The sequence below is a fragment of the Pleurodeles waltl genome, chromosome 4_2, assembly GCF_031143425.1.
Source record: "Pleurodeles waltl isolate 20211129_DDA chromosome 4_2, aPleWal1.hap1.20221129, whole genome shotgun sequence".
Taxonomy (NCBI): domain Eukaryota; kingdom Metazoa; phylum Chordata; class Amphibia; order Caudata; family Salamandridae; genus Pleurodeles; species Pleurodeles waltl.
The window spans coordinates 551709376-551728538 of NC_090443.1; the positions used below are offsets into that span (position 1 = coordinate 551709376).

At 46.8% G+C, this 19163-nt stretch overlaps 1 protein-coding gene across 1 annotated transcript in view; it reads right to left on the bottom strand.

Annotated features, from left to right (window-relative positions):
- The window catches only part of CEP350 (centrosomal protein 350), an 821600-nt gene that overhangs the window by 579443 nt on the left and 222994 nt on the right, over positions 1-19163 (bottom strand). The window contains exon 16 of the mRNA XM_069232082.1: positions 11666-11880. Coding sequence (XP_069088183.1) covers positions 11666-11880 — 215 coding nt within the window. The remainder of the gene's footprint in view (positions 1-11665; positions 11881-19163) is intronic.

A 19163-nucleotide genomic window follows, 5' to 3' on the forward strand; every position in this document is an offset into this window, starting at 1 on the left:
ACTGCAGGGGCTGAAATGGTCCTACGGGAATTGCTTCTGGGTACCTGGTGGCATGGTCTACCACCACCAATATACATTTGTTCCCAGATGCAGTTGGAGGGTCTAAGGGGCTAGCAATAACAATCCCCACACTCTCAAAGGGTACTTAGGTGGGCATTTGGAATGCCAACTGTCTTGCCACTGGCTTGACAGGTCACAGAGGAGCGACAAAACTCCTTTGTGTCCTCAGACATACGAGAACAGTGAAAGTGAGAACAAATCAGTTCCAAGTCTTGCTTTCCCCCAAATGGCCTGCAAGGAGAATTTCATATGCTAACGTCAATAGGAACTCCTTAAACTTTTGAGGAATGTCTAACCTCCTGGTTGTACCAGGTTTGGCGTCCCTTGCCTCAGAATAAAGGGGGCCATTGTCCCCGTAGACCTTATGGGTCCCACCGACATCTCCTGCTTCCTGAACAGCAGCTTGCTGCCTCAGACTCTTTAGAGTAGGGCAGGATTTCTGCCCCAGGCAAAGTGTCTCCCTGGTGGGCCCACCTGCACCTAGGAGCTCCTCTGGTGTGGGTTCCACCCAGGAGGTACATTCCTCTCCTTGAGGACTGGGATCTTCACCTGAGGCCTAACAGGAGGTAATTTCTTACCCTGCCTGAATTTATTTTTGGGGAATCTCCTGTGTCATTCTTCCAGGCTCCAGTACCCCTTGCTCTCCCTGTCTTTTGGCGTGTGCTCTTGTTAGAACAAAGATATGCCCAGGGATGCCCAGCATTGCTGCATGGGCTTCCAACTCCACTTCAGCCCAAGCTGAAGTCTCTAAATCATTGCCCTGTAAACACTCTACAAGTAGAAAAGAGACTACTAGAACTTTCTTTAGGCCATAACCTGCCCTCCCCCCAACTGCTGAGGTCAACAACAGCCATGGGGTGGCTATAAGTGTTGTTGTGAGCATCAGTAACTTGGCAAGTGTGACAAAGTAGGTGTTGTTCAGGTGACACCAGTTTTTCAGTCACCATTGTAACACTGTCACCTGTGTCCCTGTAGGCCTCAGCTCAACACCATTGATAAGAGGATGCTGCCTGTACCTACCCATATTAAGGTGACAAGCAGCTAGGGTGGCAAGATTAATACCACCCTCAGAGACCAACACTGCCTCAGTGGTCTCTCTTCTACTCCAGAGCCCACTGCAGTTCCCAAGGTGAACCCAGCTACACCCTTGGACTGACTACTACCACCTGTGCTACTGCTAGGGGACTAGGGGCAGAAGTGGTAGTACTACTAGCAGACATGGTGCTCTTTTTAGGACAGGTGCTGTCACCTGACCTATGGCCTTTTGTCTACAGATGTAGCACCAAGATTTACTGTAGGAGGAGGGAGAGGAAGAGGATTTAGACCCACCCCCAGAAGATTTTTGTGGGCCTGATGAAGACTCTCTTTTCTTTAGATTTGTCCCCACCTCGGTCCAGACGCTTGGAGGAATGCTTCTTCTTCTGGTCACCCCAATGTGAATTTTGCTACCCACTCTGGTGCGCAACCATTTGTCTTCCATCTTACCCAATTCTTGGGGAGTGGTCAAATCTGAGTCCACCAGATGCTGATGCATTTTATCAGATATGCAATTGTTATGAATGTGCACGCTCATAAGAAGATTGTACAAGCTCTGATAATCATTCATTTTACTGCCATGTAACCAGCCTTCCAAGGCCTTTACAGAGCTGTCCACAAAATCTACCCAATCCTGGGAGGACTCTTTTCTGGTTTCCCTGAATTTTATCCCATATTCTTCTGTAGTTAGGCTAAAACCTTCAAGGAGAACATCCATAAGTGTCTGATGGTTGCCTGCATCGTCATCTCTGACAGTGAGGAATTTGTCCCTACCCTTGTCAGTAAAAGAAAGCCACAAGATGGCTGCCCACTGTCCTTGAATGACCTTCTGTACTCTACAGACCCTCGTTCCAAGGCAGTGATCCACTTGTGGATCTCACCCCAAGCCTTGTAAGGTAGGACAATTTTGATGGGATTCCTTGAGTTATAGGAGTCCTCCCTCCTCCTGGTTTTCCTAAGCTGTTGCTGCCATCGTGGTGTATCAACCCCAAATTCTGTCTTTCTCTCTCTACAGCCAAGGCCTGCCATTCTAGGGCTAACTGTTGCTGCTGCAATCTCACTCTGGCCTCTTCTAAACTCAGTTTGCCGAATTCTCTATCTAGGGACTCCCCTCTGAGCTAGAGTGGTTAGTCTCATCCGATACTGCTGAGAAATGGGTGTGGACAGATGAGGAGGATCTACTCCTCCTCCTGGAGTCCCTCTGCACCAACCCCCTGAGAGTAAAAGTGGACCTACTGGTGTGTGCCCCCTTTTCACTGCCATGTGTGCTCCCCAGTTTCTTCCTGATCCTCTCCAGTGAAATTTAGGTCTACCCTATCTAATACTTGAAGGTCAGTCTCTACCTCCTGCTCTTCCTGATCTGCAATGCTCTGGCTATCAGCCTGGAGGAGTTATTTCAGGAGTGGAGATTTGTTGGGATTTCGCACTGTGTTCAGCTTCCCAGAAGCACACATCTCCCTCAATTCATGAAAGGTGCAGTCCTCATACTGGGATTCTGAGGTGTGAGCCGTGTCTTCTGCTGTAGACGGGTTATCTAGAGTAGTGTGGGTGCACCTACCCACTCTAAGGAGTTAGACTTCCTAAAAGTTTAGAGAAAGGGCTATGCTAGTCCCCCAACTTGCCTAAACTAGAAGTCTAAAAATCCTTACTATCAAGTGTAGTGTGTCCTAAAGACTAGTAGTGACCTTTCCGGTGGAAAGCCACTGGTGACAAAGTGGAAAGGCAATTGTAAGTGTCTTATCCCACCGCTGCACCAGCAATGTAGGATGCTGGCCAGGTGTGTGGTGGACACCTATGGTGTTGGCACTTTATACCAGGTTCAGGCAACCCTTATAAGTAAGTGTTACAGTGTCTAGGAAGCCAGAGCTCTCTAGCGGTAGCTGTAGTGAGCACCCAAGACTTATCTAGGAGGAGTAAGAACCACTTACATTACCACAGTAGTCACACAGTAACTTATCACACATGAAAGGAACCACCCAGAGTTTAAAAAACTTTGGACTCGACCCTTGGAGGGGAGAAGGAGTGAACAAGCCTTGGTTGCTGCAATTGTCATGGTGCACAGGGATTCTGTCCTGGAGGAACAGGCAAGGGCTCACCGTCTCCCAAGTTGGACAGAAGGCAAAGAGGACCCGGAGGACCCCTCAAAACCACCATCTGTTTTGGAGAATCTTTGCAGATCCAGAGGACAGCAAATCTCAGCAGCCGGACGTTGTTGCATTAGGTGCTTGCAGATGCAGGGGAGTGACTCCTTCAGCTGTATAGTTTAGCGCCAAAACAGGAACCATGGATCCCTGGAGTAGTGCTAACCGGATTATACAAGGAGGGCACCAAATGTGTCCTTCAAAGCAAGCTGGTGGTGAGGCCTGCAGACAGTTTGCATGGGCTCCCGTGGGCGGCATAATACATGCTGCAGTCCATAGGGGACCACTAGTGTACAAATGCACTGGGTACCCAAGTACCATATACCAGGGACTTACAGGGGTACACCATTATGCCAGCTGGGGGGTGTAAAGGGTACCAAGGCAAACAAATTTAGAGGAGAGAGCACAATCACCAGGGTCCTGGTTAGCAGGACCCCATTGAAAACAGTCTAAGCACACAGACAACAGGCAAAAAGTGGGGGTAACATGCCAAAAGGAGTGACATTCCTACAGTTGGAGTGGATGGGAATGTGAAAATATGCATCCTGTAGGTCGAGGCTGGTAAGAAAACCTCCACGGTTGAAAATTTGGAGAATTTCCTGGAGGGAAATAATAAGGAAAGAGTGTTTCTTCAGGTACTTGTTGAGTTTCCCGAGGTCGAGGATTGGACAACACTCCTCGGACGTCTTCATTACAAGGAAAAAACTAGAGTAAAATCCTTTACCTATCTGGGGAAACTGAACCAGTTCTATGGAACCCTTGGACATCATAGTGTAAACTTCTTTCCGAAGAAGATGAAGATGAGAAGGGAGGACTTTTGTTGGTGGAGTCTGAGGTGGAAATTGAGTAAACTCCAAGGTATGGCCATGTTCGATGAGATCTATGTCCCACTTGTCTGTAGTGATCTTGGTCCAATGATGCAGGTATCGGGAAATTCTGGCACCCACTGGAAAACAAGTAAAGGTTGTAGCCAGCACCGAGGTTGTCACTGTTTCCGACCTGCGCCCCTGGCAGATGTAGCCTGTCTTCTTCTTGGCTGCTGTTTAGAATAAGCTGCTGAATGTGGAGCTCTATATGGCTAATGTTGCTGATAAGCAGGCTGAAAGAGCTGTTGATAAGATTGTGGGTGATATCTCTGATATCCTCCACAGTATGAGTAAAATCCGCGGCCATGTACTCCATGAAAAGGTGTTTTACGAAACTGGAGGGTTCCAAGAGATCGTTATGTCGATGTGTCTGTCTTTCTGGCACGCAGACCGTGGTCAACATGTTTTCCAAATAAGGAATCACCGTCAAAAGGCATACCAAGTATTTTTGTTTGCATTTCCAGGCGAAATGATGTAGCCTTAAGCCAACCCTGACGCTCAATAACTGCATATCTTGGCAAATGCCTGAGGCCTATGGAGGCTATATCCATTGCACAATCAATCTCCGATACTGCTTTCTCACCATCCTGTAATATGTGAGTAGCCTCTGTTTTCTTGTCATCTGGAAGGAAATCCCGGTACGCGGCAACATCTGACCACATTTGGCATTCATATTGCCCTAGGATGGCCGGAGAATTTGTGGCTCGGATAGTAGTACCTGACTATGAATCTTTTGCCAATATTGTACAGTCAATTCCCTCCTTGTGAGGCGGAGTAGCGATAGGGATGGAAGGATTTTTAGATCTGCGTTGTGCAGCCTGAGCAATAACTGAATCAGGTCTTGGATATTCAATTAAGCAGGCTTGTGAATCGTCTAGTGCTTTGTATTTTTTGTCATTTCTGGGAAGGATGGCAGTGGCAGTCGCTGGTGTCTTCATGCTTTTAACTTCTTCCTCCTATATGTAGTCAACAATCGGTATTGCTCTGACTGTTTTCCTGGCTTGATCTTTAAAATCATATTAATAACAGTCAGTCTGTTTAGTAGTAATAGGGAGTTGAAAATGCGTAGATCTATGAGCCTTTTGAGAATGGTGATACATTCAGATGGTTGATTGAGGTAGCCGAACTCTATGACTTCAGGACCCAAATCACAAGGTTGAGTTCCTTTGGATTTGGATGCCTGACTTCTCTGTGGTTCTGAGTGAGAAAGTCCACTTTGAGGGGAAGCTGCTCGTGGGGAACTACAGAGAGCATGAGTAAATTGGTGTACCATGGTTGACGAGCGCAAGTGGGAGCAACCAGAATAAGGGTGAGAGACGTTAATGTGAGCTGAGGGAAAGGTGGAAAAGCATTGGCAAACATCCCTGACCAGTTCATCCATAGAGCATTGCTCTTGTATAGTGGGTGTGGGAACCTGGAGTTGAGGTTTGGGCATTTTGCATTGTCTGCGGTTGCGAACAGTTCTATCTGTGGAAACCCCTCTTCTGGAAGTATGGGAGGAGGACTTGGGAGCGGAGTTCCCACTTTTGGACTTGTTGAAGCATCCTGCTCAGGAAGTCGGCAAAGTTGTTGCCCATCCCTGGGAGGTGTTGAGCTAACAGGTGGACGTTGTGACATATTGCCCAATGGTCCGAGAAAGGCATGATAAATGTAGAGAGTGCCCCCCCTGTTTTTGTAGATAATGTATGGCTGTCATATTTTCAGTTCGAACTAAGACAACCTTGCCTATTAGGTGATTTCACCACACACAAGATGGTAGCATTCCTAAAGCTTTGTTCGTTTCAGGCTGGTCACCCTAGAGGTATGTTCAGCCTTCACATGCAACACGCCTCCTGAATAGCTAATTTTACTTCCTGTCCAGATGCCAAATAGACACTGGAGCATGGGAGTTGGCATTTCCCTTCTAAGGGAAGTCAGACCTGCATAACAAGGGTGATAGGATTCTTTGAAGCTCCCTTGCCTTGAAATGCAGTTTTGTAGGTCATCCTTTTGGGACGGGTGTGTTAAAACCCCTGTCACAGCAGGCTTTGTTCTTGACACCCGAAAGCAAAGGCTTTCACCCTTAGTGGTCAGAAAATCATCTGTTGGTGATAGACTGGTGGAAACTAGTCAGTCAGCCCACCAATAGTTAGCAGGTTTTCTGGGGACACCTCTAAGGTACCCTCTGGGTGCAAGTATTAATAAATAAATCCATCAATGGAATCAGTGAGGGGTTTATTAATACGAGATGTCTGATACCAAACATCTTACACACAACAGGGGAAGACTGAGGCGTAAAGGTGTGCCATGCTAGCCTCAATTTGTATCACTCACACATTTACTGTATGGCACTTCTAAATTTGTAATCTAGAGTTTTTCATTTAAAAGAAATCTCTCTTGTTCTGACCCTTCCTACTCCAGAAATTCCAAAGATTTGGGTGAGGTGGGCTCACTTACGTAACATGACCTGCTTCCTCATTGGCCACCTCTTCCCACCCTAGTAAGATAATACTAAAAGGGCATACTCATCCTGAAGTGGGGTTATCTAGAGGGAGTTATAGATATTATCTAACTGGACAAGCGACTCGGGTCCAGATGCAAACTTAAAAATATCTAGGGATAAACCACAAAAATGGCCTTTTATTAAGGTGGTATCCTTCAAATGACTAAAATAACTCCATTAAGAGTTTCACCACTGGGTCCTAGTCCAATTTGTACCCCAACGTGTATTGCCTGCTGACATGTTTCTGCCCATTTGTTCTCTAGCCTACCAAGGTCTTGGGCATTCCCCAGGGCTTCACTCAAGGTCCTAAACCTAAAAAGTTATTTCAGGTTGGCGCATTAAATATAGAAGGTGGACCTAACTTACTTATTCTGTTACTTTATGATAGAGTACCCCTAAATTATTTGGCCTATTCCCCTCATGGTCTGTTCTGAGGGAACGTCACCTATTGTCACACTTTCGTCAAGGAGAAACGCCTGCAAATTACCTGCCCCTTCTCCAGAAACAGCCGACTGGCTGGTGTTTCAGATGTCCAGGGGCAGTAAGACAGGAGTGTGTTTGCAGGGTGGCTAGATCATTTTAGCAAGATATATGCCAATGCAGGTCAGAACACTGGGGACAATAGTGACACTTATAATTCTAATAACATGGATGGACACTCAATTCACTCAGGTCCACTGGAATTTATATTAGATAAAGTCACTTGTGCAACTATAAGTAGTTACAGTAATAAAACACCAGGTGTGGATGGGATCTCAATCGACCTTTATAAGGACAACCTAGACCTTTGGGCCTCCCTTTTGCCGAATGTGCTGCGAGTGGTTTGTAAAACCGGGAAGGTGGATAACTGGTCTAGATTACTTACTGTCCCAGTTTTTTTTTTTTAAAGGAATCCACGAGGAGCTAAGCTGTTATCAAGCCATCTCTGTTTGACTCCCTGTTTAAAGTGATGGGTAGTATTCTATTTAAGAGATTAGCCCCTAGGTAGAAGAGCATAAGATCCTTTCTGAAATCCAGTATGGGTTCCGTAGAGTCCTCAGAACTATTGAGCAGTGTCTAAACCTGAACCTTATCCTAGACAAATACACAGGGGTAAGAAGGGGGTAGTATGGACCATTTCACAGCTCTGTCCAGGGCACTGGATTGTCAACCATAGTAAATTGGGCTTCTGCTGGGGAACCGGGGGGTGAATCTACTGAGAGATTTAATCGGGCATGTTGGCCAGGGTGAGATATGGAAAAAAAAAAGGGCAGTATACAGAGGCCTTTAATGTTAACAGGATTGTCAGGCAGGGCTGCATTGTATATCAATTGGTTAGTGTAGGAACCTGGTGGAGCACATGCCGGGTTCCCAATGCATTTCAATTTGGATTGGTCTCCATGGATTTAGGCTGCAGGCTAGGACTGGATGTCCTGTTTGGATAAGCCACAGAGTAGGCTCAGGTCTTGCGATGCTCTGGGATGTAGGGACACCAGTGGTCCTCCTCTCTCTGATCCAGGGTGTCTGGGTGCAGAAGGTGCTTAGACCGTTGGGTGTCTGTCACCGGTGACGGTCGTGGTAGGCCCACAGAACAGGCTGCACTGGGGGGAACCAGTTTGGGTCAACCAACAAGTGGGCTCAAGTCTCGCGAGCTGATGGGGATGTGGGTCACTCACTAGTGGTCCTTTTCTTCTAGCTCTGGCGTGTCCAGATGGATGCAGAGGCACGGTGGACCGTCGAGGTTACCGTCACCAGTAGCGGTCGAGGGGGGCCTGCGCAAAGAGGCTGCAGGTGTCAGGTGGAGATCACAGTGTGAAACTCATGATGGACCTGGCTGCTTGAGAGGCTGGGGTCCAGCTTGGCATTGTTGGCCCACTTCGACACAGGCTGGAAGGCTCGGGTGCAGTGGTCCTGTCCAGCGGCGGTTTTCGCAGTCTGGAGTTCTCTTGAGAGGTCCTTGTGCTGGGGTGAAGGCTGGCATTTTTCCCGGGCGTTTTGAAGTTTCAGCAGCTGGAGGAAATGGAGTCTTTCTTGCAAATGTCAAAGTCCACAGGCAGGCTGGCAGGGTTGGCACTGAGTCCGTCACAGGTCTTCCATTCTTACCTTTTGCATATATGGAGTCTCCTTCTTCTTAGGTCAGAAGGATCAGAGTTCTAGGGTTCAGGGGTGCCACATAAATACTCAATTTAGGGGCATTATAAGGCGTGCCAGGTGGTCGTCAATGGGCTGACCATCTATAGGGTGACTACACACTTTCTATGACCACTTCTGCTGGAAACTCGGCATAACCCTAACCCTCGTGGGCTAATTCCTTACAAAGATGGAGGAATTTAAAAAGTGGTACCCACTTCAGCTCGTTCACCTTAGGAGGGGGGCTGGCATGAAGTTGGCACACCTCCTAATCTGCCTAATTTTCCCACCTGTTCTGTCGCTAAAAGTGGGAGTTTGGTCATCTCCACGACCTTGAAAGAGATGGGTCGCATTACAAAGCCAGCAGGGCCTTTGAACCTTCCCGCTCTAGAATGCCCACCTTGCCTAGGTGAGGTGCTAACATCGCCCCGAGTGAAGGCTTTTGTCTCTGGCCCTCCAGAGCCCTGGCTCTCACTTGGGGGGCCAGAAACGTGGCTAAGGTGGCTGAACTGGTCAGGGTCAGTAAGTCAACACTCTAGTAGCTGGTAGGTTTTCAGGGGGAACCTCTAAGGTGCCCTCTGGGTGCATTTATTAATACATCCCTCACTGGAATCAGTGAGGGCTTATCAATCTGAGATGCTTGATACCAAATATCCTTAGGTTCAGAGAAGCCATCATGTAGGAGGGAACTTCGTAATGACCAGTGTCCAGCATATGCGTTTAAAATGGCTTTCCTGGTCACTCACTTTGTCTGAGACTCAACAAAGACCTAGCAGAGGCATATCTGCCTGTGCAGATATGCCCTAACATGTAATATAATGCACTCTCCTTAGGGCTGTAAGGCCTGCTAGAGAAGTGACTTACATATATTACATGTAGTGCTAGGTTACTTGGCACACAGGTTGTGAGCCATGTTGTGTTTTCAATTTTGGGAGCACCTTGTCACACAGCCTGCAATGGCAGTCTGCATAAAGTTGGTGCTGGGTCCCTCAGAGTAGCATAAGTTGTGCTATAGCTCTGAGGGTCCTCTTCAGTACCCATGCCCTAGGTACCAGGAGTAGGATCTACTAGGGACTTGCAGGCGCCTGAGGGTCTGTTCACTTGGGGATTAAGTGACCAGGTGTCTTGCTTTAGGGAAGGAACACTGGCACTGGAGACTGGGTTAGCAGGAACCCAGCAGACTTCAGTCAAAGTTGCATCTAAGGAAACAGACAAAAGTGAGGGGGTGGGGTGTACTGCAACCAGAACCCATCTAGAAAAAGATTTGCTGGACCAACGTGAAGATCTAACTCAGATAGGTCAGCGCCGTGTTCTTGCTCTCCATTATGCAGATTATGTAGTATTATTGACGCGCACTCCCAAAGGTCTTCAACAGGTGTTGAATAATTTATCTGGTTGTCTGGCCAAATAAGACCTGAAAGTGAACCATTCTAAGTCTTTCATTATGATTCGCAGGCCTATTAATACTAACTGCCGCCCTATAAGAGTGAACGATGTGGAACTAAGCACGATTCTCCCATGCGCTTACTTGGGGTGCAATTTGACTCTAAGGGTAACTAGAAGCACTTGGTAAGGACTAAGCATCTCCTTTTTGAAAGACTTCTGTTCAGCTGCTTTTAGGTTTGCCAATTAATTGGGGGGAAAAACACTAAAGTAGATGGTGAAATGTGTTCGTTCGTTTATGCATAAGGCTGGTGTCATGCGGATGTTAGTTCCTTGCAGGTGCCCGAAAATAAACTCTTGAGGTGACAATTTGCAGTACCCCAGTTTTGCTCCTCATACGCTATCCACCAAGAGTTAGGCTAAATTATTTGGAAGATCTTATTCACTTGCGTCCCCTTTTTACTGGGGCATATGAGGAAGCTTCTTTTTAATAGATTAATTGTGTAGGACTATCTTTTGCTTGATTTTGTGCATAAAATTCTATGGTTGAGAAATGTAATAGATTTGTGCTGGGTTGGGTAGACCTGATTTTTTTTTCAAAAACCATGCCAAACTCAAGAGGATCAGCAAAGGGGAGCTAGAGCACCTCTGCGCCCTTAATCTCAAGAAGTCAGTAGCGAGAGAGAAACTGCAAAGCAGAACATTATCAGCTTATGGGACAATACGGAATATACTAGGTTCCAGCATTACCTTAACAGGATTACACATATATACTAAGGCTTCTGCTCACTTGCTTTAGACTTAATACACTTTCAAGTCCTATTTCCACATGATGAATGGTCGGGAATACACATATTCTGTACATGTTACGATGCCTCAGTTCACACATTTTACGCTTCTCTGTAAGTTTTATTTAGAGCCTAGAAGGACATATATAAAGCCATTGATGCTGAAGTACATTTTGAGATATTGTTCCCCTGCCCTAACTTGTTTACAAGATTTGCACTCTAACAAAATGTGTGTTGCGGTTTTAACCTTTTTTAAACATGCGTTGAATAATTATTTATTTTACTCCTAATTTGAAAGTCAACTTGGACAGTAATTTTTTTAAGGATTGTTTTATTATGTATGATACATAATTTTCAAGGTAGACCATGTAGTACTGTGACATTCATGAAAAATTATGATATTTTTCTTCTCGTTCAGTTTACAATGTTTTCATAGGTTTAATGTTTTTCCTGTAGAAAATCGTATTTATTTATGTATTGATTGACTGACTGATGAGATCAAAAGACCTGATTCAAGGAATCTTACAGGGAAAGGCAATGCCATCCCACCTCTGGAAAAATGAACAGAGGGGCTGCAGCTGATACTGTGAATATGCTGGGAGTGAGGAAGTCGAGCCACAAAGTGGTACTGCTGTTTGTTCTCTGTGCGAGACATCATGCCTAGGGAAACCTTTTTCAAACTAATTTCTTGGATTTCTACTAGTCTTATGGATGATTCCCAAGACTTAATTCTTGAGCACTAAAGCTAATGAGCACAAATGTAAACACCACATTAAAAAATAGTACTTAAATACTACTTACCCGTAGAAGCAGCCCCGGAATTGTTATGTAGGACATTTATATTAGGCAAGTCACTTGTGACTTTTACTCCAGGAAGACCAGCTGAATGCATGACACCATGGGTTGAGGACAAGGTGATGGGCTTCTCAGAACTGTTGAGGCGGATCGAATTCTGGGAACCCGGTGAAAGGGGACCTCTGGGGGTCCGCTCTGATCTTGCAGTGTCAGACGAAAGGCTGGTGGAAGAGACCATGGGAAACAAGAAAACACATTTATAACATCAGTAAGAAGAGGGGGGCTGAAAATTGGCAAGCCTGCAATGACCATAATAGAACTTGTATGCAAAATTCAGATTCCTTGCTTTTTTAACCAGAATATTTATACATGTTTATCCTAGCCTTACCGATTTCTTGTGTGTGCTCTGTAGAAAAACTCGATGATGCACCAACACCTCAAATTCCTTACAGGCTCCTCTCTCAGAATGACGCTATGTAACCTGACATCAAGTAAATGTCTCAACAGTGATGAGATGTTTCTACAAGTAGGACGTTTAGCACAAGCAAAGCTCACTCTACAACATGGGACATTTAAAGCAAGAAGTCAAAAATGGTGAGCTGTTGCTGTAAGTCTCACTAATATATGTACACAATACATGGAGGCCTTTAAAGCTAATACTGAAGCCAAAGAGTACACACATATACTAATTACAAGGGTGTTCCCCAGTGAAGAATAATACTGGTGTGTAATGTCTCTGCATGCTAGAGGAAATGACCACATAAAATATATGGGCAGGGACAGTAACTCTTGACGACTGAACAGCTGTTGGCAGAACGTCTGTGAGGACAATGGCAGAATGCCTATGAGAAGTGCCAGCCTTTCTGTTGAGAGAATGTTTCAAGCAAACGACAACTGTCGGGAGACTATCCCTCGGAAATGTCAGTTTTATGAAAATGCTGGATGCTGGTTTGATGATGGAGAATTAGGCAGAAGTCCTCTGAGAAGAGAAGGGGTAGTTAGATTGCCATTGGTCGAAGAAAGGCAGTCTTCAGCAGAATGTATGTAAAAGGTAATGAACAGAACGAATGAAAGGATGCTTTGTTGACATAATTACTATCCAGAGATGGATGATCAGGTAAATAAAGTAAGGTCAAAACAGCCTACAAATAACTTTAACTCTTGCCACAGCAAGCACTTGCTGGGCTAACAAAAAACAAAATATGTCAGATAAATTCGCATTTAGGAGGTCAGATATTTCGAGAGGAACACCAGACCATAAATAGTGTACCACAAACTGTTTTACTCAAGAGCCACCTGACTGCCAAGGTGACATCAACTACTCCAGGGGGAAGCTAAAAACGCCATCAGTTGTCACCGCTCAATTTCCAGAATCGAAGTGGAGGTTGTGCAGGCTCAGGTGCAAGACTGGCCTGCTGCTTCAACCGGAGGTCCTCATGAAGGGGCAGGCTGATTTGAGGACAAATTCTCATGGATAGACGTTCTGTCAGAGAATGCATCAAGCCCACTGGTAGCATGTAGATCAAAAACAGCTTTTCCTCGTCGTAGATATGGCTCATCATCAGTGTGAGACATTTCGTACTGGTAAGTCTTGAAATCAGAGTGGAAATGTTGTCTGGGTGGTTCATGGGTATCAAACTCTCCTCGCTCAGCCTGGAACCACTAGGATGACTTGGGATCGGTCTTTCCTGATCTTCCTCAAAACTCTGGGCAGGAGAAGCAGAGGCGGAAAGGCATTCAGGAGTCCCAAGCTCCAACCCAACTTAAAAGTGCCTCTGCATGACAGTAGCATTTGGAAATCAACGCATAGTTTTGGGCGGTGTACATTATCTGCAGTGGCAAAAATATTGAGCCAAAATTCTCTCTATTGCTGGAAGACGCCCTGTGCCACTTTTGAGTACAGCCATCATTCATGAATCGCAAGGAATGGCAGGTGCGCTTGTCTGCCCTGACGTTCAAAGATCCTGCCAGGTGGTGTACAATCAGGGAAATACCATGATGATTTAGCAACTTCCAAAGGTACAGAGTCTCCTGGCACAGGACCCACCACCCCACTCCTCTGTTGCAGTTTCAGACAAGGGTATTGTCATTAAGAACCTGCACCCATTGGGAGGAACCCTTTCAGTGCCAAGCCTACCGCCCACAGCTCTAACAAGTTAATGTGGAGACAGACCAGCGTCCTCAGATCTCAGCTTTCCAAGATGACCTACCCACACTTGCATACATCACAATCGTTAGCTCTGGGTGGGGTAAAGAGAAGGGTCTGCCCCAGTCCAACTGCGGTATAGAAGCCAAGACTGCAGGTCTTTTGCAGTCTTCCCCGACACGTGGATGTAACCTGACAGGTTCCCTTAGTGCTGAGCCCACCCAGACTTCAAAACCCACTGCAGAGCCTGCATGTGCCACCGGGCATGGTTCACAAGCAGAATGCCCGCTTTTTGATATTGGTACTCTCTCTATTGCTCCCTTGGCCAAAAGAGCTTGAACTTCTCCTTGGAGTACAGACAAATGGTCCTCCAGAATGGGTTGTAGTGTAGGAGGCATGTCGGAGGAGGGTTGGTCGGGAAGGGAATAACCATTTTAGACAATTTTATTGCACCCACTGCTCAGATGTGATGCAGGGAATTAAAAGGTGAGGTGACCTCATCCCAGGTAATCATACTCCACTGAGGGGAAATTAAAGTGGTTTTACAGCAACCTCGGAGGGAGAGATAAGGGTTTGGGTAGTTTGTTGCTTGTGGAGGCCTGAACGCTGACAGCCAGATTCCTGGCCTCTGTCGCAAACAGCTTAAGAGCCATGTTGCTGCTCAGGCAAGGTCTGACGCTGCCTCTTTTGGAACTGTCTTCCAAAGCCTCAAAAGTGGCAAGAGGAAACGGTCATACACGTGGTACCAATCCAAGAGAGCATGCTGTAGCTTCAGTCTTTTTAAAGAACTTCAGGGATAGGTCCCATGGTCTCCGAAGAGGCATTTACCATCGTTGATCAAAAAACCTGTGGAGTAAATCCAAGCATGTTGCTGAAGCACCACGCTGGTCCAGACTGCCCTACCCAGGCAGTTCCATAGTGCTTAGGTCCAATCACATCTCTACATCCTGGCCATCCTGAATAGGGCAATGGAGATTGGGCCTAATGTCATCTGGAAAGGTTGGCAAGATGTTCACCACCAAGTTCCATAATGCATGCGAGTATGTACACAGGAGGCAAATGGTGTTTACCAACGTGAGGGCAAGGCTGGTGGAGAAGAATATCTGTTTCATGAATGCCTGCATGCACTTTGCCTCTCACTCTGGAAGGATGGTCAGCAACTCATTTGGGTTTAATCTACTTGTGGAGGCTTGCACCCTAAGGCTTTCTGGGTAGTGTTTTGGAGGAGAAAGGTGAGGTCTCCCCAGAGCAGGCCTGTGATTCTTGCAATTTGCCTTTTAAAAGGGATCCAAGATCCTGCTTGTGCCCAGGTGCCCAGCAGTGTATCTGTCAGAGCTTGATTCAATGGCAGGAGAGGCTCATGAGAGGTTAGTCCAGGGTGAAGGACCTCTGAGGAAAATGATCTTTGATTTAGTTGGAGGGTAAGATCTAGTACCTCAGGTGCTCTCCTTAAAACTGTAGCAGAGGAGGCACATTGATCTGTTGTATTAGCCAGTGTGGGTGAATGAAGGCCAGTGTCAGGGGATGTATCAAGTCCACTGGCATTGTGAAGATCAAAAATAGGTTCTCCTTGACGTAGGTATGGCTTTCATCATCATAATCAGTGTCAGGCATTTCGTATTGGTGCTGTCTTGTCTCAGAACGAGAATGGGGATGTTGTCTGGGTGGACTCAACCTCGATTGAGGCTGTGGGGGATGGCAGTCTGAGTCTGAAAGGACTATCACCTACCCCTTCAGCATCAACACGGCCAGCATTGACATTCAGGGTTGTAGCGCCTCTCGTGGCTCCGTCAATGGCTTCAAGCCTGGTGCCTTGCCTGGGTTCGGGGTGGACTCAGAGACTGAGTCGAGTGGCACAGTCGGCATAGGGGACAAATCCGCTGACAGTAAATCGACTGGAGGCCACCTCTGATCCTCAGAGCCTGAAGGCACTCCATAAGGATCAGGTTGGGTGCCTCATACTCTATCCATGGCTTGTTTGAATTTCCAGAGTTGTTGCAGTGTCACAGATGGCCTGTGGATGTTGGAGCTCATCAGGATAAGAAAAAGAGCCAGTTCTGACAATGGAGAGAGTTCTCAGCTTTGAGGTATCCAGGGCATTGCAAGACTCCTTGTGGTGGGCGTAATGGGATAAAGGAGAGATGTGCTTTGACTTCTTGCATTTCTTTGAATTCTTGGACTTGAAGATCTTGACTCCAAAAATGAACGATCTCAAGAGCGGTCTTTGGAGTCAGAACACATCAGCACCCTCGACTTCACCTAAGACCGGACTTATTAGTTTTTCGAATATGGCAGTGTTATGTGATGTATAATTTAGCTTCACGGTCTTGAATGGCTTTCGGGTTCATCTTTGCGCACCTTTCGCATGGAAATCAGGATTGGAGCTCAGACTCCAGGAAACAGATCTCGCAAGGTGTGCCACTGACATCTGCTTGTGGCAATCCTTGCACAGCTTAAAATCTATCATTTTCAGAAGAAACATATCCCTTACACACTGGAAAAAGTTTTGTGTGAAAAAAGTCTGTTACACTTGACTGAATTCAAGGGAGCGAGATCCGGATCTGCATCAGTGTCAGCGACTGCCCAATCGCCGGGAGAACGAGATCTCAATACTTTCCTCTTCACCCCTGCAGGACGAATATCATCCCCTTAAGGGAAGTTTAAATTCCAAAGCGGAGGAGCGGCTAGAGGATAACTTCCGGGTACTGACCCTGGTGTCAGAAACAAAAGAGGGGACATACTTGGAGACGGCATCTTGGCAGAGGCAACCGGAGGCAAAGCCAGGAGAGAACAGTGCTGAGCGTCCGGAAGAACAGATGCTTGGACATCTTCAGGGGACGACTGGAGTTGAAGAAGACAGTGGAAACTTCCCCCATCGCTGTGACCCAGAGCAGGAGACAAAAAAAGGAAGCAACCCAAAGGAGTCCAGGAGACGACTCAGGAGGCCGTTTCCCCTGGAGCTGCATGTCCCCACCACGCTTCAGGAGGAGCGTGGCTCCTTTAAGTGTGTGGCAGGGTGCTGGGATTGGGATAGATACTTGTGGCTATCCAAACCCCTCAGCAGTTCTAACAAAGAGAAATCGCGAGGTGGAATTGGGGGGGGGGGGTTGGGGGGAGTCTCTGTCTTGCATGTAAGGGAAGAGGCCGAGTATAAGCCTTACTACCCTATTGAGACAATGTATACATTTCTTTATATTCTTCTTTTTCTTCCCATATCTAAAAGGGAAAGAAACCTTTCTTTTCCCCTCCATTCCACCCCTTTGAGTTTCGGGTAAATTCATGGTGTTTACGGTGACAGTATCAAACTAGGAAGGAGATTCTAATACTTATTATTACTTACTGTGCTTCTCTAGAGAGAACAGCGGACGGAACTCCTCCTTGGAACATAAAAGAGACGGAAGAGAACAAGCCTTAATCTTCATCTGATGCTTATGTTGAAATATCTTGAGAAGAATAAATATGAAAGAAGAATCCCTAATTACAGTGCAACTAATTCCTAAGAAGCAGTGCACAAGCATCACAATCAGAAAATGGAGAAAGACATGAACTGACACCAGCACGTTGAGGCGGTGGCTATGTAGCAGCCCTAATGTCACATCTATGGCAGGATGGACCTGACGCGGAGTAACACCGTGCCACTTGCCAACGTGTGGGGGAACTGCTGAGAAAATTATCTTGATCCAGTCTAGCAACTCAGGGTATTTAGAAGGTGTAGGAAGCTGGCTCTACATGTGGTATAGCAATAACTAGACATACCGTCTAAAGAGTCCAAGGGTTCCCTTGTGAGTGGACAAGGCTTGCTGTGCAATGCCAAAGTACTCTATTTGGAGGTAGTGTGGTCAAGCAACCTCAGGCTTAACACAGAGGAGTGCAAGACATCCACAAATGCACACAATGGTCAGTAAATGAGACACCACTCAAAAAGGAGATCCACACCAATTTATAAAAAAAATAGCAACTATCTTTATATATATGTTTAGGCACTAAAGTAAAATGGTTCAGGTAAGTACATTTTTAAATAGGAATTATTTTCACTTTCAAAAGTGAACATAGTCTAATATCAGAGTTCTGCAATGTTATCCTTTGGGAGGAAGAACAAGTTCTCCTAACAGATAGAGTACAGGAATGTATAATACCAATCTCCGGGAGTTAAGGTGAGTGGTGCGCAAGGTCCAAGGCTGCACCAGCAGTGCACCACCAGCGGCACGGGGGCAGCTGGGTGCAGGGTGCAAAACACCATCAGGTGCCCAATGAGTTTTAATGGAGATCAGTCACTGCAAAAAGAGGCTGCAGGCTCTGGCCAGGAAGCCTGTCAGGGTGAACCAACAGCGGGGCTCAGACCTCACAATGTTCGGGCACAGGTAGGCTCCTTCTTTAGTCCTCTTCTAATCAGCTCAGCAGCAATGGGTGTCTTCAGGTGTTGGATTTTCCTTACTGGAGCGGTCGCGGTAAAGAGGGCTGCAGGCATCGTCAGGGAGTCCAGAAGGGGTGAAACCATGATGGACTTCGACTCTGGAGGGCTGGGGAACCTTGCTGGTGCTGGCAGTCCACTTCTACTCGGGTCAGAGATGGCGGGTGCAGTGGTGGCTTCATGTGTCTGGTTTTGGCGGTTCCGGAGGCTTCGCAGTCTCTTCTTTGGAGTTTGCTGGGGAACAGGACCGCTGTTCACTGGAAGTCTCAAGTCTTTTCCGAAGGCAGGCAGTCCTCCTGGGTTTCTGGTGTCACAGCTGCAGGACACGTCCGCTTTGGTGCAGATTTTGAGGAGGTATCAGGCAGGCAAGCGGGGTTGGTACGAGATCTACTTCTTTTATCCTCTTCTACTCTTGGCGGCTCTTCAGGGTCCTTGGGCTTCTTTGGTCATCAGGATCAGCTTCTCTAGTGCCATGGGCTCCACTAAACACTGAATTTAGGGGCGTTTGGGGGGAGTGTAGGGTAGTAGTCAATGGGCTACTTATCCCTTGGGTCACTACATCCCCTATATGACCACTTCTAGTGGGAAGTGGGCATGACCCTGTCACAGAGTTCCTAAATCTGCTGACAAGATGGCAGATTCTAAGATGTAGTGTCCGTGTCAGGTAACTCACCTGGGGTGGGACTAACCTTAGGGGTGGACACACCTCTCGGAATACAAAATTTACCACTAGTCCAGGTGCCAAATGGGCCATGAGGCAGGGAGGGTCGGCATCTCTCTTGTGAGGGAAGCCAGATCGGCATACCAAGGAAGGAGGACTTCTTTGAAGGTCCCCGGCTTGGAATGCAGGTCATCCTGTTGGGAGGGGGTGTGTAACACCCTTCCCAGAGCAGGCTTTGTTGTTGACCAATCGAGAGCAGAGGCTCTCACCTTAGGGGGTCAGACTC